The 26,263-nt window shown below is 45.7% G+C and overlaps 1 protein-coding gene across 2 annotated transcripts in view; it reads left to right on the top strand.

Annotated features, from left to right (window-relative positions):
- The first annotated feature begins 2,524 nt into the window (after positions 1–2,524).
- The window catches only part of LOC108158321, an 89,173-nt gene continuing 65,434 nt past the window's right edge, over positions 2,525–26,263 (top strand). The window contains exon 1 of one of the 2 annotated variants that reach the window (XM_017290565.2): positions 2,525–3,898. In XM_017290565.2, coding sequence (XP_017146054.2) covers positions 2,593–3,898 — 1,306 coding nt within the window. In that variant the 5' untranslated portion in view covers positions 2,525–2,592. Of the gene's footprint in view, positions 3,899–4,587; positions 5,340–26,263 lie in introns of those variants that run through there. The other variant, XM_017290572.2, reaches the window with a different exon arrangement.

Below are 26,263 nucleotides of genomic sequence, written 5' to 3'. Positions count from 1 at the left end.
GAAGCTCAGTGCGAGAGAGAGAGAGGCAGAGAAGCGAAGCCAAAGAGCGAGAGAGAGAGAGATTTGTTGAGTAGCTAAATTTAGACGCTAATTTGGGGACCTGCTGTGTGTGTGCCGACGTGATCGTTCGTGTCCAGTTCCCCAGTTCTCAGCCTCATCTCGGGTTACACCTCCCCCCTCCTTCCTCCCGCCCAGCACAGACATGCCCGAATCGAAACAGAACCGACGGATAGACGGTTAGACGGTCCGACAGACATCTACTCAAATTACCAGATGAATTTTTTCGTCTGTCTTTCGGCTGTTGCTGGAAGGATCCCTGGGTTCACTCGGAAGAGAGAGAGCAATAACTTCGGTGGCATTATCATCGTCAACTTTATTATGTTCCTTCCCCTCGCCTTCGCCCTCGCCCTCGCCCTCCTCTGCTTTCTGCCCCCCTCCACTGTCCTTTATCTGGATAATAATCTTGCCAAACCACTGACATAATCATCTCTGTCCAGGCCAGCAGCCAGACTTCGGCGAGAGGCTTAGACGGTAGTAAAATAGCTGAAATTATGATGAGAATAGGCTCGTACAAAAGCGGCTAACACATTCCTGGAGGAAAGCTCTTAAAGCGGAAAATGTGATCAGATTATAGCCCGTCGGTTACCTGATTAAAGCCAGTACTCAAAGAGCACTACTCGGAGTGCAGGAATATATTTTATAGGTTATATAAACTATAAGATATTATTTGTATCATAGAGTTGCGGCAAGTGCGTCGCTCCAAACGCTTCCATTTGCTCGGTGCAGTGCTGTAACAGAGCCCTGGTTAACAGCCTGTTACCGCTAACGTTAACAGCCAGTGGCCGTTCCCTGTTACAGCGAACTGTAATGTAAACACTCTTAACAGCGCTCGCTCTCACGATCCACACGGCTCTTGCTAAAGTGATTATTTTCAATATAGTATATATACTAGTTCCTAACCAATAGAGTGTATGAAATCGATCCAAGTCTTGGGTATACTTCTTTACTGGTAAGTGTACTATTTCTGACAGCTGTTCATCCATCAGCAAAGGCTTCCGGGGGGGAAGTACTCTGCTCTCCTGCCCTGCATCTTCGGATCAGCCAGACGCCTTTCTTGGTTCTGCTCTACTCTTTTCAATTAATGCTCGGCTAAACCTTTGAAGAGTGAGCCAAAAAAACAGAGGAAAACCAGAGGCAAGCAGAGGAAAAACCCTTTGGCTGTGGACCACGGTGGCAGTGTCAGAGTCAAAGTCAATGACTTTGTTGAATTAGTGGCAATTAATCACGGCGACATGTGTGGATGGGTAGGCTGGATTGTGGCATGCTGAAAGCCGAAGCTCTGAATGCGGCATTTACTTGCCGCACTCGAGCGTGCCGCCAAACGGTCAAAGTTCCGGGAATCAACCTCCCATCCGTCCACATCCACCGACTGGGCGCTGTGGCAGTTGTTGCTCCTATTTGTATGAAGAGGGAGAGAGAGAGAGAGTGATGGCATTCATGCAGGTGTACACAAGTATGTCTATAAGAATTCCCTGGATTCCTGCTGGAAGTAGATGAATCAGAGGTACTATCATTATTTTAGATGCGATTAATATTAACAAATCTCTGGTAGAGAAAGAAGGTCCGATTCGCCAGCAAGGTCCGTCCATTATTTGTAATACTCGTAGAAGGATGTGTCTTGTACAGATCCGCCACAAACTTCGCAAAGAAAGGCGCAGAATAATTGAAGATAACTTTAAGGAGGTGTCAGATGTTTGAATACTTCTGATGACAGTTTAAATTCCACATCTAATGAGTACCAAACACGTTTTTGCATGTTCTTTTTGCAGGTCGGAGCAGAGCGAGGAGTAGCATCAACCATGTGCCATGGAGAGCCTGGGCCTGGGAAGCAGACGCAACAACAGCGGCAACTCCAGCGCGGGTCCTACGACGGGCATCATCACTGCTTCCCCTGTGAATTCCACTGCCAGCAGTGCGGGAGTGGGCGTGCCAGTGGGCGGGGGAGTGGGAGTGGTAGTGGGTGGAGGGCACAGCCATCACCTGGGCAAGGTGCTGGTCCACTCGAAGATGAAGCATCAGCATCCCGCCAATCAGAACTACTACACGCAGCAGCAGACGCAGCTGCAGCGACTCAAGCAGCAGCAGAAGCTCCAGCAACAGCAACAGCAACAACAACTGGAGGGGATTCACGGAGTGGGTGTGGGTGTGGGTGTGGCTAAGCACTGCCTGCAGTTCCCGCCGCCACCGGACTACCCGCCGCCAGCAGCAGCAGCGGCAGCAGCAGCCTCCCTAGCGGCAACTGGAGGGCAGGAGCGGAATGGGGGCAGACGACAGCTGCTGCCCCGCTACCCCGACCCCGATCCGGATGCCATCGAGATCTGCAACGAACAGGAGACCTCACCGCACCACCTCAAACAGCTGGCGGCGCGCCAGAGCAAGACTCTCGGCAGGATCCACACCCATACACACACGCACTCGCACCATCAGCAGCAGCAGCAGCAGCAGCAGCAGCAGCAGCAACAGCAGCATCCGCTGCAGCAGCACCATGTGCACCACGACTACTCCTACGCCTACTACGAGCCGGGGGCCGCCATGCGCCACTCGAACGTGCCCCGGCCGGAGGGAGCGGCGGCAGCCAGCAAGGGAGGAGGAGCTGTAGCCGCTTCAGCGTCAGGATCTGCTGTAACGGCTGGGACCTCCACCTCCTCCTGCTCCTCGTCATCGTCGTCCGGCGAGCCTCCGCCGCCCAACTCCATACGCGCCCTCCTGTCCAAGGGCAAGAAGAACAAACAGCTCGTCTCCCCGGCCACCCTGCAGTCCTACCAGACGCGCTACCACAAGCTGGCCACCGCATCCCGGCTGGGGCTGGGGCAGAGCGAGAACTTCTACGAGGAGATCAACGCGGCCGCCCTCCAGTCCTCCTCAACAATCATCTCAAAGCCATCCTCCTCCACCCACCAGCAACAGCAGCAGCAGCAACAGCAGCAGCTGAGGGGCACTGTGGGCTCCCATTCGGCGGGGTCCCTCAATCAGACGCTGGTCGAGGAGGAACTGCGTCGCGTACAGAGTCGCCACCACAAGATCCTGGGCGAGCTGAACCTTAGCGTGGAGGCCATGCTCATGCCGGAGAGTCCGCCCAAAGTGTTGCAACAGCAGCCCAGTGGCGGAGGGGAAACTAATAGCAATCCCCTCGCCGACACTGGCACTCCCTCTGCCTCTGCCTCTGGCACGCCCCCCAAGCCCACTGTCTGCGTGACGGCGGCCAGCGGACAGCCGTCAATGATGCTGGCGCGACTGACCTCCACATCGGCGGACAACATCTGTGATAGCAGCGAGACCGGCAGCAGCGGCGTGGAGCAGCTGCTGGCAACGCTCAAGACGGCTCCGTCGACGGGGGCAGGCGGGACTGGCCTTGGAACCGCATGCGACCTGGACAGTGGCTTCAGCGGCAGCAGCGGCGCCAGTTATATTGGCAGCCTGCGCCTCACCAAGACGCAGCACATCAAGTGCGCCCGCCAGACGCCTACGGCCGCCGCCTCCACGATGTCCACGATGGCCACACAGAGCTGTCGGTCCTTCCAGCGGGCGGCCACTGTCTACGATGAGGCGGGCATGGGCATGGGCAGCGGCAGCACCTTCCTTACGCGCGCCTCCTGCGGTCGTCGCATCCTCAGCTGCGCCCGGATACGGGCCGCCGAGGATCCAGGGCCGAATCATCATCAAAATTTAAATCATCGAACGGTGTCGGCGACGGGAACGGGAACGGGTACGGGGGTGCATATGATGCCAGTAACTACGACGGAGTCGAAGGCGCGCAGCTTCTGGAACCGCAAGGGATGGCGCAAGCTGCCCGGATTCTCCACATCCACATCGAGCATCAACGATGCGGGCCTGCAAGGTGAGTGGAAAACTAAAGATTAAGGGAATTCAAATATAAAAAAAAAACCGCCAATCGGTTAAACACCCTCTAGGTGGCAGGCTAGCGCCACCTGTAGGCGTGCAGCAGAAGTTGGTCGCTTCGCTTCTGAACTTCGGCTCTCTGCCGCTAGGTGGCGTGAAACGGTATCTTGTGTGCCTCACAGATGTCGCCACTGCTTGATCGAACAGCTATGTGCAGGCTTTTCCCCACAGACGCCGCCAGCTACTCGTACTGGAGCATCGTCCCATTTATCGCACGCTGCCTGCCTGTCTGCCCCCCGGACGGGTCTCTATCGCAGCGTAGAGCGTTCTTTTATTTTTATCAGCAGCTCACTCGCATCTGTTTGCATGCACAACACAACGAGGCAGGCAACGATCCATGATTTTTGTGGCACATGCTCTGGTGGCTGTGCTGGCGCTGGCTTTGGTTTTGCTCTTGCTTTTGCTTTTGCCCAGTGCTTGGACAAACCCTCGCGTTCGGTTTCTCGATTGTATTTTCGCGCTGCTCGCAAACTCACTGCCTGACTGACTCGAGCTCTGGCTCTGACTCGAGCTCTGGGGCTGCTGCTCCATTCACATTCACGTTCCCGCACTCGATGTGGATGTGGTTTCAGTAGAATCGATCTTGTCGGGCATGCCGCGTGCTTTTTTCTGTGCCATTCCGCTACCCAAGTGATTCGAGGCGCGCTCGCCGGTTCCAAAAAAACACAAAACACAAAATAAAACTTACTTTCTGTAATAACAATTTTTTTTGGTTCTTTGTGCAAGTGCAAGTGGGGTGAATGAATAGAAAGAATAATTGTTAAGGCACCTGTGTCCGAGTATCAAGCATCTGAGAGTATCTGTGTGTTTGTGCGCGTATCTTTTTGCGTGTGTGCGTTTGATAACTCCACAGAACACACAGAATAAACACACACACAGAAAGAGAAATTGTAATTGTGGATTCCTTCAGATTCAGATTCAAATTCAAATTCAGCTTCAGCTTTGAGGGAGGCGTTGACTCGTACTCGCACTCGCACTCGCACTCGTTCACGTATTGATTTATAAATAATGCCCAAATGATGCCCGAAATGTTGAGTTAATCAGCGACCGATTTGTTTAAAAATTCTATTAAATTATTAATGTGTGTGCGCGTTGTCTTTTCGTCGGGCTATAATTAGCTGTGAGACGAGACGATTCGAGACGAGACGAGACAGAACGAGCGGGAAAAAGTGATGCAATTGTTGTCCGGCGATCGACCCACGGATGATCCATTGATCCATGACTAGAAAGAGAGACATCACAGCAGCGAGAGATGGCATTTCAATTGATTAAGTCCGCTTTGGATCAGCAGCTTACGCAGCAGCAACAGCAATCGCTGAGGCGCCACTGCAATCTGGGTCTGCCCCATCAGCACGCCACAGGAGTTGTCCTTCTAAAATGTGGGTAAACGTATACCAAAACAAAACAAAGCACCTCTACGACTACTACTACTACTACTACTACTACTACTACTACTACTACTACTATTTCTACTAAAAAACCTTCCAAAATAAGTGGATGGATGGCGACTTAAATACGGATCGGGGCATTGCAATGCGGCTGGACAGCTGTTGACCAGATGATTCACTCCATGCCCCCGCTACATACCTCCCCATATCACCCCCCATAACCATTCCCTGCCAGTCGCCGCAATTTTTGTTGTGTTGCCAAATGTTGCTGAAGCTATTTTTGTGCGTAATTCGCTATTGGTTTGGTTTGGATTGGAATGACTCACTAATAGTATGATTTGTAGTTGTTCTTGACGGGCCCCGAGACGGGACAAAAATAAACGAATTTCAGTCTATTTATATGTTATTTTTTAAGATTAAATCTATAGAAAAAAAAGGGCAAAGGTGATACAAACAAAATACAGGAAATGAACGAATTCGTTTAATGCTCAGTGGATCGGTTTCCCATAACTGGACATCAGCTATGGGTCTAAGGAAGCAATGGTGGTATAAGGGGAGTAGAAGATACCGAGATTCATGTATAAATATATAGATAGAAAGAGTACCAAAGAAACTTTCATCAGGAATCAAACTTCAATTTCAATCAAAGAATTCTCAGGAATTCCTTTAAAGCAGGAGATGAAGATACATCCACAAAGAAATTCATTTGTGATCAATAAATTATAATAAATTTCAAGGAAAATAATATGAGGGCTAAAAGATTAATTCAAAAAGAAAGACTTTTTTCGTAGCTCAAAAACATGAAAGACTTCAAAAAGTTAGATCTATTTATTTATTTGATTTGCCTAGTCCGAGATAAGCTGCTGCCAGGGCCTTCGACTATAGAATTATTTAAATGTATGTATATTATAAGTCTAGATTATTTAAAATATTTACAGATATTAGATGGAGTTAAAACAAGTATTTAGATGTCGTGGCATATATTTGTCTCATTTAGGTATTCTGTCACTAGTTGTTTGTTTACTGTGAAGGTTTTTGAAGATAGTTGCAGGACGTAGGTTGAGGATGTGTTCAGTCGGTTGTGGAGTTGGAGTGTGTACTATATTTATCAACAATTGCAACATTTGCAGCTCCATTGAAAGCAACAACTTCACAGCACGAGTTCAAGAGCAAGACATCACAGAGTAGCAGCAACATCCACTGACATTGGTTCAGGCAGAGATCCGAGATCCGTACTATGGGGACATTTTAGTACCAGAGTTGGGTCAATGCCCAGTGACACGCACATTCTGTTGCATCTGTGTATATCATATGTATGTCTCTATATAGTATGCGAATATTCTCCATTTCTCGATCATCGACAGAGACAGAGAGAGAGAAGAGCAGCCGCAGCGACGGAGTGCAACAGACTAACTTGAAATAAATTCGAAATAAATGCGTTTACTTAAAGCTGTCAAAGCTCTTTATTGTTGTTGATCTAGTACCACTCCTCTCCTCTGCCTTTCCTTCCCTATGCACTCTCTTTCTCCCTTGCTCTCTCTCTCTCTCTCTCTCTCTCTGTCCAAAAATTAATCATCAGGAGGGGGTGGCGCAAGGTTTTCAGTTTCCAATTAAAAACAGTACTTCAAAGTATTTATACAGATGCCTGGAGAGCACAGCCAAAAAACAGAAAAACAAAAACACATGCAACAATGCTGTAGTCGCCGAAGAGATACCCTGTATTGAGCGGTACAATTTACAATTAGAGCAATGATATATTGAATGCTTCCCCACCCTTTTGTATCTTCATTTGGACCCCACTTCGAGTGCCATCGCCATACAAAATATTCGAACAATTTGAAATTAAATATCATTAAATATTTTCAGCGATTACAGGGTATGGAAATAAACAAATAAAAGACAAATAAATGCCAAATAGTTCTTGGGGCTCGCTCTCTGTTTCTTTTCACTCCTTTCTTCTCCTCAAATTAGTTCCTAGAATCCCATTCAATTATTCATCATAAAAAATGCAAAAGAAAAGAGCAAAACAGTAGGGAGAATAAAGAGAGAGAGAGTGAGAGAGAGAGAGAGAGAGAGAGAATTATTATTGCAGTATTTTGCCGCTTTTGTCGCAATTGCTGTTGACTTTTGCTGCTGCTGTTGTGGTCCATCATTGATGATTGTTGGGTGTCTGTCGGCTGTGCTGTTGTATCGTTGGTGTATCTTCAAATATGTATGTGTCTGGTGTTTTGTGGTGGCATTGTGGCATTAGCAGCGCGTGTCTGAGTGCCGCTTTAACTAAGCACTCGTTAATCAATGTCGCCACAGAGTCCCAGTGCCCAGTCCTCGGTGCCAGTCCCCCAACCGCAATTCCAGTCCCAGAGGCAATAAACTCTCTCAAAGCTCGCGATGGTTTGCTAACTCCTTCATCATCTGGGGATCGATAGATAGAATCAATAGATTTCAAGGGGTTCCAATTTACTCTCAAGTGACGTTCAATTGGTATATTTTTAAAGCGTTCATTCCATCTCAGAGATGAGTTCGATCCTAATTCGATCACGTATATCGATGAGCTTCCAACCATCGGATATTATGAATAATTAATCGATTGAAAGTTTAATGGATGCTCCAAGTTCCTTAAATATAATGATAGAATGATCATTTAACACGTGCCATTCAGTCTTTGGCTTCTCTAGTGGCACATAGTACGTGATATTTGGATCATTTAAGAACAAATATTAGGTGAAATATTATGATTGGCTGCAATGGATAATCATTAACAAAAACATGCACTATAATCGGTGCAATATTTTAGCAAAAATCAATTTAAAATCAGGCGCGTGGATGGAATGTAGTATTTTAATGTGTGTTCCATAAACTGTTCCTTGGGCATAAAGAAAAGAGGCAAAATGGCATTGGATATTTACATATATTTAATGCCATTACTGGATACATTGTTAAAGGAATTACAGGAAGTAATAATTATGAAATGGGAGGGAAAAATACCCTTTTATGGCGTTCGAGTACACACTGTACTTTTGGCTGTTAGCCAGGGCTAAGATGAGCCAGTTTGTTGTCCTCCCACTTCCACTTCCACAGGCACTGCGTCTCCGTCTCCCCCAACATTCCTGCATTATAGGCCAACTCCTTAGCCCCCCTTTAGGCCAGAGACACAGACACAGGCAGAGGCAGAGGCACAGGCAGAGACGTAGAGGGAGCTGAGAGTTTGTCATGTACGACACGAAATTCGTGTAGCCTTTGGTGGATTGGGTTTTTGTTGTTGTTGTTGTTATGTGTCTCTGCTGCTTAGTGAAAGTGTTTAGACTTTGCCTGCATCTAAAAACAAGCAGCGGCAGCAGCAGCAGCAGCAGCCGAAAAACCCAAAGGCAAAAACAAATGTGCTCATTATTTAATTTTTGAAAACAGTATTTACTTGGCATACTTTTTGCTCAGCAGCAGCGGCATCGAACACACCTCGGGATGGGATCGGATGGGATGGTTGGGGATGGGGCATGGAGCATGGGGCATGGGAGTTGCAGGGTGTACACCGCGGCGTATGCGCAACATTAATTAAAATTCAAACCAAAAAAAAAGAGAAGGAACAGCCACAGCAGCGTGGTTTTTTTTTTTGGTGTTGTTGCTGTTTTTTTTCTGTGGCATTTGTTGGCCAAAATTTGCATAATAACAAACCACAACAGCACCGGGCAGCGAGCAGCCAGCAGCCAGCGAACAATGTAACAACCGACAATCGTCGATCTGAAACTTATCTAAAATTATAACAAACAGTCCCCCAAAACAATGCTCATACGTACTGTTGTACTCACTGCAACAACAACAACAAAAAACCACCCAAAAAAAGTGCCCGAAAAAGTGCTCGAAAAAGTGGCATCGGTTAATTTCCATTGAGATATGGAAACACTTTCGGCTGATTAGGTTTTTTCCTTAGGGTCGGCTACAGACACTCTTTGTGAATGTTTTACCAATGGGAAATATAACAGAACGGAACAGACAGAGAAACAGAAGAATTTCCTGCATTTTTAACGGCACTACAGTTTTTGGATGGGCCAAGCGAGGAGGTGCCCCTTGTTGGGAATCCTATTAAATATCTAAAAATAGAGCTGACTGATTCGAAAATCTACATTGCAAATATATTATTTTTATTTCAAAATATTCTTTCGCATCATATCCCTTGAATAATGGTTTTTTTTTTAAATAGCAATCACTTTCTGTATGAAAATTTATCGTTCTTACTCTTCGAACAATGGTGGTATATTTTATTTAAATAAATCTTTTGTACAAATTCCAAAAATACCATTAGATTCCAATTGCATTATATTTCTTTCTTTTGTATAATTTATCTCTTAGAACGGTGTTTTTTGTATTTAAATATGGATTATTTTTGAGTATGAAAATACCTATCGTTCCTTATTGGAAAATACTTTGATCTTACTATAGTTTCGTGGAAATCTTTGGGACATCACTCTCTTAAGCTTGGTTTTCTTGAATCAATTTTGAAGACTCGTTAAACGTTCTGAGCTTGAATTCAAATGATTTTAGGAAAAACATAACCAACTATCGTAAATCGTATTAATCGTCAACACAGGAGGTATTCCAAATTAATACCACGCACTCTCTTGGCGCACTTAGTGTAACGAAAAGTTTTCTTAATTGCCCGACGCGATATCGCGAATCGTTTCTTCGAGTGCAGACGGCTCTGCTCTCCTCTCAGGCTCGTCGTGTTCAGTTTTTGTGGGTTTGTTCTGCATGGAAAAGTTTTACTGTGTGCGGTCTGTGCTTCGAGCTCGTACTCTGTATTCGGTATTCAGTATTCTGAAAATTCTCCCAAAAGTGCAAGAGCACTGGCGTTTGGCAGTCTCTCTTCTCTGTTTGGAGGAAGGAAGCCAAAAAAAACTTTCATTTTTCAGCATATTAAAATTCTGTCTAATTAAAACAATTCCCTTTATTTGAGCGGATTTGAAGGGTTTCTGTTTCCTCTAGCGGTTACTTTTATGCAATTAAAGTTTATGTTGTGTCTGCTCATGTATCGAATTGAATATACCCTTGAAAACAGTCGACAAACAGTCGTAGTCCTTATTCTACTCCTCTACTAAGGAGCGAACATCATAAGCGATAAATAGCTGGATTGTTGCTGCCTTTTATGTCTTATAGTAGTACTGGATGTGCTCAGATATCTATCAGTTACATTGTGCTCTTAGCTGTGTCGTACCCATTTCCCATGCAGATTTGCTCACGTTCTATAGTTCCAACGAAAGTGTTGCCATTTCTTATGAAAAACAGTTCGAATTGCAATTACTTTGCACATCGGTTGCCCAATCAAAAAGATAACAAATCATGGTTATGTTGCACTTCCATTGTCAACATTTTATCTGAATAATTGGACAATCTATTTCCATATAAAATTGATTCATGGAAATGGGCTTGTTGCCCCATCAAATCGAAAGGAGAACTGCCTTTTCCACTGAATTTTTTTCAATTCTGTGTGACCTGCAATTGCAATTTGCCAATGGCTTTTCTTTGTCATCGAATTATAATCGAATTGTTAGCTATCCTAGAATTATTTCTCATCCCCCCGCCCACACAGCTGTCAATTTTCTTGCGAAAAGTTTTCCCCCAATGAATATTTTATTGCGTCCTGCAAATGAGAGTGTATTTTCCCCTCCATTAGCAGTTCCACTTGAATTGAATTTAACGGATAGAACTGCAATTATTGTTACTTACTCGTACTATTTGCATATGAAAAGTGTTTGCTTTTATTGCGAGTGCGAGAGTCTTGTTCCCTGTCTTTTAATCCATAAATATTGCAAGACCTTGTCGTCGAAAGGAAAGTGGAACCGTGTTGCCGTTGCTGTTCTTTTGCTTGGATTCTGCTTCTGTTTCTGTTTCTGTACATCACTTTTGTAGGCCATGGCCAAGATGATTAATGGCCGAAATATACATACAATATACGTACATCGTGGACAGTATTTTACGAGTGGTGCTCTCTCCCTCTCTGTCTCTCTCTCTCTTAACTTGGCTTAGTTCGAACCGGCGGCACACGCGGCCAATTATCGCTGTCAATGCCAATTGAAAGCCATAAATAAATTTGTGAGCCTCCTTTGAGAGAGAAAGAAGACCGGGGCGGGGCGCCTGCGCGCCTGCGGGCCTGAGCGCCGACTCCTTGAGATCTACATTTGCCAATTGGCTTTCGGTGTTGACACCATTAGGCCGCACCATTGGGGCGCTCGCGTTGCATGGCCGCGTTGCATGGGTTGCACGGGAGCACTCGTACTGGTATTGGTACCTCTACAGTGAAGCCAGCCGAAGTTTTAGTGGCTATACTACTTAGAAATATTGATCGATTAGTTATCGACTAGTTTTTTGTACTATTTACCGATTAATAGAATATTTCTTTTATTTAATGAACGATTAATAACATTTGTATCTATTTAAGCTCGATAAATTGTCTAATTATTATAGATTTATAGTCTTTTAATAACAGATTAATAACCTATTTATTATCGATAAATATCCGATGTTTTACTGATTGTTTATCGATTATCTATGTTCAATTTTTCACAAATTTATCATAAAAGATATGAAAATTATATATAACTAATTATTGCCATCAAACAACGTCGCAATTGTTGCTCTGAAGGCTCTTCAGTCCTCACTCCTCCTCACTCTCCTCGGCTGTTGTGGCTGTTCCTCCTTAACCTTTGGTTTTGTTCACTTCCTCTGACGATCTGCTTGCTGATCCATACGAATAGATAGCACTTTCCACACACATGTACATACGTTTCTGCCACAGAGAAGGAAGCACTTCCGACCCTCAAAAGTATTCCGACCACAAGTGCGATGTGTCATGTATTGTAATGTACTTCAGTTTTTGTATGTGAAATATTTTATTTTCATATCGAATCGAGGTATCCCCTATATTGTATCATATCCTATATCTTCTATTACTATACCCCAAACGGTATGATGGATCTCCAAGGAGTTGTACTATCTACAGCGACAGCTCTTTTCCCTCGTTTTCGTTTTTGTTTTTGAGTGTCTCGTGTGTATCGTATCTTTGTGCAAAAGCCAATTAAAGTGCACCAAATAGTTGGCCAATTGTTCCTTTGCCCCGTCATGGGATTGCTCCACTTTACGTGATGCAAAATACGAGACAGAGATACAGATAGAGAGAGGGAGAAAAGTTCAAGCGATGTGTCTTCCCTCTGGTCTGTCGGTCTGTCGGTTGACGGTTTTTGTTGCAATGCATTGCATGCCACTGATCAGTCGCCTGAGATTGTGTGCGGTACGGCAAGTATCTGTCACCTACACCCCCTACTCCCCCCCTAATTGGCTGAGAGCCAGTCAGTCCGTCCGTCCATCCGTCCATAGCCGCATTGCGCATACGCACCGTTGACCCAGCCGCATTACTTTCGCCTCAGAAACCGAAAATTCGATTTAGAATCCCAAGCAGCAGAATCTGGGGCAAACAAGTGTACTTTGCCGAATGAATGCATGCCCCCGTCAGCCACTGCCACTGCCACTTATAAGTGCCTCTGCCACTGCCTCTCCACTCCACTCCACTCCACTCCACTCTCTGTGTCACTGTGTGCTCTGTCGCTTAATTAAGTTTTTATGTTCGACTGTCAGCAACTGGATTGACTTGAAATCGCACTGCAATAAACAAAAAGGAAAAATGGCAAAAAGAGCGTATGAGTATCTCTAACCAAAAAGCGTATGGCCAGCATTTTGTGGCACAAAACGTTTTTGGCACGCATTCTATGGCTGCTGGGGCTGCTGGGGCTGCTGGTGCTGCTGCCAGCGATGACAGTGGGCTGCTGCTGCCGTTGGCCGTTGGTCAACAACATGATTTATGTGGCCAAGCGTTGAGCCTGGGCGTGGCCTAGAGCTGTGAGCCGGAAGCAGACGATGTTGGACAGACGCGAGCCGAGGATGATAGACATGCTCCAGACAACATTTGCCGCAGAATCTCACAGGCACAAGCGACACAAACAGAAACCGAAACAGAAACCGCAGCAGCAGAGAACCACAGCCAAAAGATGATCATTTCCTGCTTAGAAGTGCTCTTCAGGTCTCTGCAAAGCTCCGCATCCGATGATCTTCTTGGGCTCCTTACTTTGTTGCGGCGAAACGAATGCTCGCTGGCTCTCCTGTCAGCGATCCGTTCCTTACAATAAGCCCAGAACCAAAACAAAGGTCCGCAGCATACCCCTATTCGTTGTCTTAAGCGGATCCAAAGATCTAATCGTAAGGGAGTTTCCTTCCACAAACTGAGAGGAAAGGAGAGTGCCGGGGGAATGTTGAACCAACTGGCACTAAATCTTCAGTCAAATTAGGGACGAATCATCACTCAATTACCCCAAAATCCAGACACAAAAGCTGGGAATTTTTCGGAATATTTTGAGAAGAAAAATTCGCGAAAAATCTTAGGAGACTGCACTGCACACGGGAGGCAAATTAATACTGAACTTCGTTTCCGTTTGCCGTTAAATTTGGTTTCTCTCCGATACAGGGATCTATTGGATAATGATCTAATCCTGCAGCAAATCGGTTAAGATACTGCTGATACCCTTTCATCTCTCTATTTTGCATATTCCCCTTGGCCATTGTCTTTTGAGAGCAGAGCAAACAGAGGATCAAAAGGGAAACGAGACCCAAAGATCATATCATTGTCCCATGTCTGACGATCGCGATTCGCACTCTTTTCCCTTTGTTGTGGGTTAATCAATAAATCTAACCCTTTGGCTTGTTGTCGCTTCTGATGCAGATCGACAGGGGATGGATGGCTGGGTCCCTGGCCACAAAAACAGAATGAGCCAACAGAGAAAACAAAGCAAACAAACAATAAAAGAGGCTAATAGTACAGACAGAAAAAAGCTATAAAATACGTTTTTGAATTTACATTTGAACAAATTTCGAGACGAAGAAGAAAGATTTCTCAAAGGATCAGTTCTATGAGAGAAATGGGAATTAGCATCACAATATTGAAGCTTAAACTTATTTCGAACTCATGTTTTTTCGGATGTAACTACATGATATTCACATTCAAGAAGGAGTTCTTCTTCTGATGATAATAATTAGAGAGTAAAGTCTGAGGATGAATTGCAAGATCGAAGCTACAATGCGAATACCCTCTCAGTCGCTCTTCGCTTAAAAGAGAACCGCTGAGTATTGGTATAATATCTTAATGATATATTGATCACACTCTGACAGACTATATCTCTTATTGATCATTCTATAATGCTCCTCAAACACTGATTGATCTGCTCTCTGGTTGTAAGAACACGAACATCGATTGCAGGTCTGTTTCCACTCCAACCGGATGGCAGCAACCCACAAAATCAGCCCGAAAAATAATATAGTAATCGAGGGGAATCGGGGGAAAAACATCTACATAAATCCATTCATTCAGCCATTTATCGTGTGGCATGCTCTCTGTTCCGCACTCGGATTGCATAATTGATTGCGGACTGTGCGGGGGACAAGAATGGAATGTCCATGTAATTGCATGCCAGGTGTCATAAAGCTCTTTGCAATTTGTGTGTGCTGTTACTCTTTTTTTGGTGGGGCCTGGGCGAGATCCAATTCTTTTTTGTTCGTTGTATTTTGTGGCAAGTTGCACTTTCGGTTTCGGTTTTGCTTACGATTCGGTGGTGGTGGTGGTGGTGGTGTCGAGTGCCCACGCACTCTTCCGCCCGCATTCTCAGACGACGCGACGCGACAGAGTCCAACAACGACAACGACAACGGCAGGGGGCAAGTGGGGCAAGTGGGGCAACTGGGGCAACGCGGGACATTGCCCACTTTGGTGCTTATTTAACACAGTCTAGTGGTTCAGTTGGTCAGTTCTGGTGGCAGCCAAATTCGCTTTTAATGAGAAGCCGAAAAGCGTAGCCGCCACCGCCACAATTTGCCTCGAAGTTGCAGCTGGTGGGAGGCCGCCGCTGTCGCTGGTGCAACTCCACTCCTGCTTTTGTTGCTTTTGTCGTCATTAAACATAAATTTCCATGAATTAACAACTGCAGCGACAGCAGCAGCAGCAGCAGCATAAAGTGCAGCAACAAGAGGAGCAGCCAGCCAGCCACAGGAGCTGCATCCATTGGTCCGGACAGCCGATTCCAGTTGCCAGCCACCTCCACAATTGGGTTGCCTTTAATATTTCCCCACATACCCTCTCGAGCAACAAGAGCATGCCCATTTTGTCAGAGGACAAGGGAGAACAGGGAATGAGAAGCAGATTAAAGCAGTTCTTCAGTTAGATATACGTATGTCTTCCTATCCATAACCAGAATAATGACCTATATATACCCCATGTGGACCCTACATTCCCATGAGCAATCGCTCATTAGAGAAGCTTCAGTAATTGTGCAAGTAATTGTGCAAGAGTAATTGTGCAGAAGATATGCATTCTGAACCCTTTCTTTACCTTCTTTGGTGTCCCATGTGCCTCGACAAAGACGTTAAGACTCTCTAGTAAAGAAAGGCAATAGGAAAACCATAAAGTGTTTGAATACTTCGAAGATTTGAGCCCCTCTTGGTTTTTGCAAAAGGTGGTCGTTGCAGGGTGCTCAATGCTTCGACTAATGTAAGCCTTGACCTACCGCTCTTTGCTTTTGCACAGCAGAAGGAAGAAAGAGGAGGGTCAAGTGGAGCGGATAGCCATCGACTAAAAACGAAATTAAATTGTACAAAAGAGCTGAAAACGTACGAAACGTTGAGCATTGTTTGAATATTATCGAGATAAACCTGACATTTTGTATGATCTATCAGAAATTCTAGGAATTTTAATAGTTGAATATTTATCGGCAATACTTGAATATCCTGAGGTCTTTGAACCTCTGTCCAAATGGATATCAAATGGGGAATATTAAATAGAAATAATCTCCGAACGTGCCTGACACTTCATTTGCTGGTGGCCCCATTCGAAAGGAAATCTACAAGTACTTTTACCTTTTGCCCCGCAAAAGTCGTACCCTTAAAAAGAAAAGGGAAACCCGAGGCCCATAAATACGACTTTTGTTTATGTGTACAGCTTTTATTTTTAATTAGTTTCCAAACAATTCGATCAACGGATGACTGACAGATGGATGCTGCTGTTCACTTTTGCTTATGGCAGAGAATGTGCGAAACCTTCGATATCCATAAATCCAGTGCGATTTATTCCTTTGTTCTCAATGTCTGAAACGACTCGAAACGTGGGTCCAGTTCGCCAGTTCTCCAGTTCCATTCACATTCACATAACCCACTCAGAAGGAGCTGGCTCTGGCCTGGCTTGGCCTGGCCTGGCTTGGCCTGGCCTGGCTCTGGCTTCCTTCTTGTGGTGTTCACATTTTATTATTTTGAGATTGAAACGCGTCAAAAGCACGCCTGTAACACGATCTTTTTTTAGAGATGAATGCCGTGGGGGAAGGCTGGAGAGTAGAGAGAGACGTCTCTGGAACACTCGAAACAATCTCCTCGGGGCTCTGGGGGTTGTGTGCCATTGAGGAAAAGGGTTCTGTTCTGTTCTGTTCTGTTCATTTCTGTGGTTATTTTTGTTGTTTTTGCTGTTCTCGAAAGCTCCTACCCCGCACTCTAGAGTCTAGAGTCCATTCGGGCAGCTGGTCGTCTAGAAGTCTGGCATTCTGTCGTCTGTCGTCTGTCGTTTGGTGAGTGATTACGGCACGTGAGTGGGGCAGTGTATCTGCGCGATACGAGTGTATTTGAGCTGTGAGGCATTTCCAATAAAAGATGGAGGAACTTTCAATGGGCTGTATCCCCAAGAAAGTTGCACTCGTTCATTGATTTCAATAAGCAACGAGAAAAACACAAGAAGACTATCCTTTGATACGATGCGAGACGCATGACGATGCGTATTGCTCCCTCGGTCAATCATAAGGTCAATCAATCAATGATGTCCTAGAATATACACTACTTGGGCCAAGTAGATCCCCTTTCAGGCAGTAGCCATAGCCAGAATTTAGAAGCTACAGACAGGATTGAGTTACTCTTTCGTAGCAGAGAACGGAGACGGTTTCTACACACATCTTTCTTCAAAGATTTCAAGACTTCTCTTCAGAATTTCAGACATTCGAAATCTTTCATTGGGGAAGATGGTTATGTATTTTGCATTAGAAAAAGGGCTCTGCTTCCTCCATGGAAACTCCAAACTTTAAACTTATTTGAACGCCCCAAAATTATTGCACATAGCCATGGCTCACTGTACTAATGGCTGCCCTTTTGAGTGCTCCAAAATCTTTGGGTTTTAGGCTGCTTTTCGGCTGATTTTTGGTGCCATGTCAAGTGTCGAAAATTCGGGGGGCATACGAAATTGCGGCATGCATCAGATACAGAGACCGCCACAGAAACAGGCAAATTAATTTTCGAACCGGCTCTTAAAGCCCATCGCAGGCCGGGGCTTAAGACCTAAAGCCTCTGCCGCACTGTCTCTGCCCACAAGAATACTTACTTTTAAGAGCCCATGAAGAGCGGGATGAAAGGCGAAATCAGTTTGCATGAAATGCGATTTGCATTTTCCACCCAAAAATACAATCTGCCCCTCCGCAAAAGAAAAGGGGGGAGCAGGAGTAGAGGGCAGGGCCCACACAGGAAAAGGTGAGAGAGAAGATGAGAGGCTTTTGTCCTGAAGGATGGATTATGGTTCCGATTGTTCTGATGTTCACCGCCTGCTGCCAGATTTCTTGCCAGAAATAGAACGTAATTAACAGGAGGAAATTTCACTGTTGCGCTTCCATTCAAAATTGTTCATAGAATTTCCCAAACCCCACAGAAGCGGCTAAAAGTGCAGACCCAGACCCAGGCCCAGGCCAGGCCACGAAAATGATATATGGAAGTCTGTATGCAAATGCTCTCGTACATACCCACATACATATACTGTATTGTGTTCTCAGTGCTTCGGTGCTCGGTGCTCGGTGTGTGAGTACATATTTCGAAACTTTCGCATCTGAATGGCATGCAACGCAACGATAAGCTTGGGCGCTCAATTTCCACGAAAAGTCCACACGGTAATTGAGAGAAGCTCTTTGAGAGGTTTGTATTTATCACAGTAGTCGAGGGGCTAGAGGTGGTCGTGTGAAGCGATAAGCTTCGATAGGCAATAAATGGAAAACGATAGGAAGGATAGTATCATATGCTTGAAGTGTCAGTGTCAAGCGATTGACTTTGAAACTGAAATCAGCTTCGATAGGCAATAAATTGAAATCGATAGCAATTCAGACAAAGTTTTACCTTCCTAAGATCTTTATCGATAATTTTGCAAAGTTCTGCTCTTGGGCTAGTATCTTCTCCCAAACGTTCATGAGTTCAGGTTTCCCTGGTAGATTTCCAGCAATCGTTTATTTGTTTCACAAAGAATCAAACATCGTCCGCTGCCAAAATCTACCATCTGCCAGGACAAAGGCAATGACTGCGACTCGAGCCCGCGAGGAGAGGGTATGTACAAACTGCGTATTACGGAGAGAGTGCACGAGCACTCCGGACATCCCCACCCCACCCCATCCCCTATACCTATCCGTATACCTATACCGATGGATGGCTCCATAGTGTGCACTCACAGACACTCAAACATTCGTGAAAATCGCTTGAAAATAATTGAGAGCACGCGCACTGGATTACACGAAATTATTTTATGGCAGGACTTCCAAACGGGGGTTGGCTGCATTTGCATGGCAGCGTCTCCCTGCGGCGAGAGGGAGGGAGAGAGCGATGCTCTCCTAAAGTCAAAAGGGTAAATGGGTAACTCTACGAGTGCTCTACGTACATCTGCACGATGGAGCGACGGATAGAGTTGATCTTGGTTAAAATGTTTGCGGTTTGCGGAATGGGCTCAATGGCCTGGAAGCTAGAGTTTCGTTGTAATACACACCCCCAAAAAACAGTTTATAAATATTGATATCACTACTGTAAACATCGATAACCCCTCGATGGGTCATAAATAATACCGTAATTCACTTAACGATCCCCGAGATGGCAATCTGTGAGTTTTACTTCGGTGTGAGGGGTGGAGGGTGCCAGAAGATTGGATTTAATGGCTAGATAGAGCCATAGATGGTTTCTCTAACGAAAGGGAGGGACCCAGTATAGTCTTTGGGATTATGGTAGAATATGGTAGAAGGGAAATGAAAACGATTCCAGGAAACAAGACTTTGGGGGGGGGGGGGGGGAGGGACTTTGTGCCAGTTAGTTATACTATCTTTGAGCCAGAGCTCCTATTGATTCTCAAGAGTATTTAAAGCTTTAGTTTTTCTTTTCGAACTACACACTGGCCGTACCCCTGCCACATGCCACATATGCCACATATCGATACTCTCTTTGAGCCCGAGATGAAACTCAAGTTTCAAGCGTTTTCCTGCTTAACGTTTGTTGTTGCTCTGTTGCGCTGTTGCGCTGTTGTTGGGATTGTTGTTTTCAATCGAACGATGAAATTAATTGTCTCCTTTTACGCCGGCGGTGCCACTTGAATGGATGGCACCGCGCCTTACCTCAATGTGTGGCATCCTCACACCACACACGACGGCGATTTCGGTGCCTGCCCCGTACGTTCACGGGTGGTCCCCGAAAAGGTGTTAGGCACCCCCATGCTCCAACCCCCACTCCCCACCTTCGTTATTGTCCCGCCCGCCCGCACCTAACACTTCATCGGAGGAGGAGTGTAACCCTAAACGTGGAACAAAAACTTAACCTTGCGCCAGGCACAGCGCTGCAGGCACGGCGTTGCAGCCACAGTCACAGCCACAGTCACAGCCACAGAGACCAGAAACAGAGAGAAACAGAAATGTCATTGTTTACAAGTGGAAAAACAGTAACAGAAACAGAAACAGATTTTCAGAATCGTTCAAGCAAATTGCCACAGCAGCTGCCACAGGCATCTATCGCCCTACTTTGGGCTTAAGCAAATCCCTCCCCCGTCCCCCGTCCCCCTTCCCGCGGCAGCCCACCCGCTAATTGTCTGCAATTTATATCGAGAGTACGATTATACGAGTATATGGCATATGACAGCTGGTAGCCCAAGCCGCAGAGTAAACACTGGATGGCATGGGATGGAATGGGATGGGATGGACTCTCCCCTAAAGCAATACCTTCCATTCTCACATTGGGATGGTTGGGGAGAGCGGTAGATGCGATACGATGGATAGTTCTTAGGTACATATATCCTAAATATAAAGCATTACCCATCAATCCATAAAGCAAGCCATGAATGCTGAGAATTGGATGAAAAAATAGACCCGAAGAGAGAGGACAGACATAGAGGTTTCAGTCAATAATACCTTTGAGAGAGAGATCGTAGATAAAGGTGGTAATGGAGATGGAAGTTCTTAGCGCATAACTTTGGCACAATCACGCGTCATGCAGCTGCACCCCTCGGCCTAGCAATTCTGGCATTGAATATTGAATAATTGGTTGTTGATTTGGTTTCTCTCTGTGGCAGAACACTCACTGTAGGCACGAGTATACATATACATATGCAAATGCCGGACTGCATACTTGCTGCGATCACTGTTTGCCTGTAGATAAAACCGATCGATGGACGGGGTACGGGTAAGGGACTGTGTGACTGTCCGTTGACCGTCAGGATCAATTAGTTAACATGAACAATTTCACGCCTCGTTTGGTGGCAGATTAAAGCGAAGCAGCGGGTGAAGAGCAGATAAATAAACCGAGGGAGCAAAGCAGAGAGGAAAGAGAGCCAGATGGATGGAGACAGAAGGAAGGGGAGGCCCATAGACAGAGGAGGATAAAAGTTGGTCAATGGATCCATCCAGCCGTCGGTTGATGATCGCTCTGAAATCGCGTGTCTGAAAGACATTTTGGTGGCTTCTTCAATTATTTTATGGATTCTCTCCCATACTCATACTCTCCCTCCCTGTCTGTCTCTCTCTTTTTTTGAGATCCACTTGAATGAATATTTTGTGTGGGCAACAACAATTTGCAGCCCGCTAGAATATATAAATACGTAGTATCTATTTTGTTTATAGATATTTTGGAAGATTTTCCAGATCTCAGGAATTTGCATTTAAAAAAAAAAAAAAAATTAAAATTTTATTTTTAATTTTTCTGCACATGAGAGATCTTGGGCTCTATCTCTCTCTACCTCCCTCTCCTCCCCAATTTCTGTATACATTTAATGCATTTTCTGTTTTTGGATTTTCCGCGACCTTCTCTTTGCCCCCTGCCCCACCCCTCGCCGCGTCCACCCCTCTTCTGCTGTGGTTGCCTTTGGCAAAGAAAATGTTTTGCCAATTTGGCGATTTGAATGTCCGATACACTCGATACAGCGGACATGAACGATGCATAGTCATAATTTTGTTGGCCAGGCTTTTTAGCTTTTGCCAGTGCCCGAGAGTGAGATTTATCTAAGTTTTCGATACTCCCTGTCCGCAGCCTCTCTCTGGGCCCCGCCCCCTTGGTAGCCCCCAGGGGCCCCAACACAAAGAAAGCAACAAAAGTTGATAAGTTGTTGTCGTCGTTGTCGTTGTTGTGGTGTTTGTTGTTGTTGCTTGGGTTGTTGATAGGTAATTTACATAATTACCTCAAGGCGTGTCGACCAACAATTGTATGTGGCACCTACCTAGCAGCCCCCCAGCCCACCAGCGCCCTAGCCATCAGCCATCAGCCATGCTGGGGCATGCAAGAGCCCGATGCTGCTGCTGCTCAACAGAAATCAGAAGTCAGGGAATTATCCAGACCACAGAGCCCCAACTCAACTCAACTCAACGACGGATGATAAGCCGCCAGAGAGCCAGAAAGCCAAAGAGCCAACCTGCTGCTGCTGCTGCTGCTGTTGCTGTGACACCAAACAAACAAGGCAACAAAACGACAAAAATTACACATATTCCGTGAGGCAGGGGATCGACTAGCAGATGCCCCTTGGCGGGCAGTCGCATAGCCCTGAGGCGGGCTTCCTCTCTCTCCCTTTCCCAGTGTGGCTTAGCAGTGAGCGAAACATGTTTAAAAAAGGAAAATGGGAAAACATAGGCTATAGATTGCTCCTTTTTGGAGGGATTTAGGCCTTGTAATCCCAAGTCGAATCATTTCAATAAATGAGAACTTCAGTGAAAGCTTCTTCTTGGATAGAAAACAGGCTTTCGTTAAGCTCTAATAGATCCATAAGACGATGCTTAAAGACTCCCCGAGATTTCAGTATCCCTCTTTCTACAAACCATTGATTCCATCGAACCGATATACCCGAGGGGGCACACACTCCGCATACAATTGGTAATCAAGGCATAACTATGCGGAACTGAACAGCCAGTCCGCCACAAAGGGTGCAGTGGGGGACAGGGCAGGGGCAGGGCATGGGATGGGGTCTGTCAGGGGGCACATTGAACTTTTCTGAAGAACGAAACGAAAGAAGAAAATAAGAAGAAATCTGGTCTGCTGTGCTGCGGGTCGGTCACTGCCACTGCCACTGCCAGTGCCAGTGCCACTCTGCAACAAATGCCAAATGCAGGCAGTTGCAGTTGCAGTTTCATGTGGATAGATACTCGTACAAGTGCACGAGTACTGGTACTGGTACTGGTACTCGCACTCTTTATATATAGTACAGATATATCCATGAAATCCATGTTGTTGATGTTTGTTTGCGTGTCCCTTGTTTTGGTTGCCATATGTAATTATTACGAGTATTTTTATTCTGCAATTGCTGGATTTTGCAGCATAATCCCTGCGCCCAGGAACTGTCAACACATTACATACTATATACATGTTGTTGTCCCTCGTTTTTGCCCTTGTGGAATGTACAGTGAAGATTCTGTGAATCAAGGAAAGAATTCCGCGATTCAGGGCGATCCTCCATTGACAGAAGGAGTATCTGTATCTGGATGATCCTTGGTTCTATGTCCATCTATAAATATGCAAAATATGACAGAGATAGGTATCCTGCTCCTTTGCATTGCCAATGAAATTATGAAACTATTATTATGTTTAATAATCGGATGAATATCTTACATCATTTGGTCTTATTTTGGGAGCAGCACTCACCAGCCTTACGGAACGTGTCCTTGCAACGTGTATCAATGTCCCTGCTCGGGCTTCGATTCATTGCGTAAAAGAGCAATTTGTCGTTTGCTTATTCTATGCTTATTATGCCACAAGGCCTTTCTTTGCCACACAGCAACAAGAACCCCACCCCTCACTCCCACTGCCACTCCCCTGCCTCTCTTCGACTGGGACTCCCACTGGGGGAGCGTGCTTTAAGTGAAACACGAGCTTTTAATTTAATCGACTTTTCCAGTGGCTATTTTTGTTGGTTTTCGGTTCGACGTTGGCATTTCTTTAGTTTCAGTATTTTCGGTATATTTAGTATATTTGGTATATTCCGCACATAGTATTATTTATGCCTTTTTGGTAGAGTCTTCGTCTTCTAGGGTATTTGGAGGTTCGCTTCTATTCGGACTCTTTTCCAGGAAGAAAAGGATAATTGGATGCCTTGAATGTGTGTGTGGGCGTTGGCCTGCTTAAGCTGTTTACTTTGTGGCAGGCAACGGGAGGAGCCACTTGGAGAGTCAGTCGCTTGTGCTTCTACTGCTGGGGCTGGGGCGACTGTCGTTTGTGTCCGGGGGCCACAAGGCGCACGTGAACGATGCGCATTCAACTGTCTTGCCGCTTGCCGGTCGTCCCCCTCCAGACTTGCCCCAGCCACGTGCCACAAACAATCGAATGGAAAATTTGCATCCTCTAGCAACTAACATCGCCCCCCGCCCTCCCCAAGAAGTGTTCCTTCCATTGCCGACAGGCTTAAGGCTGTTTGACATTCAAATGGTCAGGCCTCAACAGGTTGCCAAGTTAATGGGGGAGTCTCGAAGAGGATGGCGTGGCAAGGACTTGGCAAATCGCTTGGATTGGCCATGACAGGCGATGGATGGCGATGGCACAACTTTCCTTTGGCATGGAATTGGTATATAAATATCAGCAGAACGGAGGATACCACTTTATACCCAGACAGGATAGATCTTCCAGTCTCATTTAGCAGGAGACATTTCAAAGACATTTGACTGGTTGTTGAACTGTTTATGGTGCTTTTAGGGCCTTGTATATCTGTGATACTTTGATTCGACTCGAATACGCTACTTGTTCCTTCCTTGTTGCCCCAACATATCTATTCCATTCGGATACCCGTTCTATTCAGCATTCCCTTCGCTTTTTGTTCCTCCATTTATGTATTGAGGTAACCACTTCGTATATCATTTACCAGATTGCACAACATTTTTTTTGAGTGGCACAAGCAGACGGCGGCGCTCATCTAAACCCCATACCCATGCCCCGTACCCATACCCTTACCATTTCCATCTGCATCTGCAACTCCAATTCCAATTCCATTCCCGGTTCTTCCCGCTGGAGCACAATGATGATTTCGCAATCGATTTTAATGGTTTTTGGGCTTCGTTTGATATTGATCAGATGCTCCTCCGAGATGCGGTTCCCTCTCACTTCCGTGCCTTCCCTGGCTACCCTGTCTTCATTGTTTGTTGTGTGTTGAAGCAGCACCAGCAGCAGCCGCGTTGTGACCCATATAAAAATTAGATCACAATGCACACCTTACAATCGGGATTTGGGATTGAACGGGGGGTGCATATATAGGAGATGGGTAGGGGCAAGGGGTAATGCGAGACAGACATTTGATGGCATTGCATAATCCAGGGAGTGCATCGAACCAGAAGCAATTAAAAGCCGATACTTTTATATTTCATTTGAATTTTTGTTGTTGTCTGTTATCTTAATGAGCAAAGCTACTTAGGTCTTAATGTGGAAAATATTTGGGTTACCGCAGCCCAGTCTCCCTCTCCTGCTGGGAAGCAGCCGACTTCTTCTCCAACTGCCAACTTCCAATCCCAATCCCACTCCCACTCCTACTCCCACTCCCACTCCCACTCCTGTCCCTATTCCTATCCACCTCCTCCTCCTGTGCCCAGTACTTGATGCTCATTGTCTGGGGCATTGTCTGGGCCATTGGGTTCTCTTTCGCTTATGCATCTTAAGTGGCCTATTAGAATATGAATGCCCTTAACACAGCCAAAGAGTGCGGTGAGTGGATAGAGGATGGAGTCCAGTCCCTGTGCCAGTCCCCCTTCTATCCCTCCTCCTTTGTCCACATTATTATGTATTATGTATTATGATTATGTATGGATTTCATTTGTTGTCATTGTCGTTGCGTTGAGTCGAGTCTCTGGTCTCTGGATCTCCGGTTCTTGGGTTTGGTATTCTCTAGCTCTCGATCGGACTGGCTCTCGTGGAAAGGTGTGAAAAGAGAGTCGTGTTGAGGACAATGCCAGCAAAATAGGCAATCTGCCTGAGGATGAGGAGGAGGAGGCGGCGGCGGCGGCGGCAGAGTCGCTAATGAAGGTACTGTGCTGTGGCCTGTGTCCATGAAGAATTAACACCTACAGGAAAACGTTGGAAAACCCAACGAGACAGAGAGAGAGAGAGGGAGATACAGATTTCTGTATCAACTGGAACATATTTACTTTGAAGACTACATATAAGTACATAGCTCGTATAAGATCTACAAAACTGTTTATATCCGGCATGCAAGGAGGAGTACAGGGCTTTCAGAACTATTTCCTCATAAATAAGAAAGTTACTCATTTCAGAACCATGGATTCCATGGATAGTGGACTTGTTTCAATGGCGTGCCACAGAGCTAATGGTTAATAGTGGATCGATCAACGATTAGTCCCTGCCCTGAACTTGCATCAGAGTTTCTATTAATTGTAATTAAAAGGGATCACATCCCGTCCCCCCTCATAGACGGCGCCAGCCAACGCTCTGCGATTGTCTGTGGATCGATCTTAATTGAATTAGATGGCGATCCGTATCCAATGGAATTCGTATTGCATTTTCCTCACGCTCAGTGGCTGTCTCTGTTCGGTTTCGTTTTCGGTTCTGTTCCATGGATAGCGCGGATCGGGAAGTGTTGGGCAAACA

Source organism: Drosophila miranda, chromosome XL, assembly GCF_003369915.1.
Source record: "Drosophila miranda strain MSH22 chromosome XL, D.miranda_PacBio2.1, whole genome shotgun sequence".
NCBI lineage: Eukaryota > Metazoa > Arthropoda > Insecta > Diptera > Drosophilidae > Drosophila > Drosophila miranda.
Note: the sequence above shows the minus strand (reverse complement) of the source record. Positions and strands in the feature narration are given on the sequence as shown.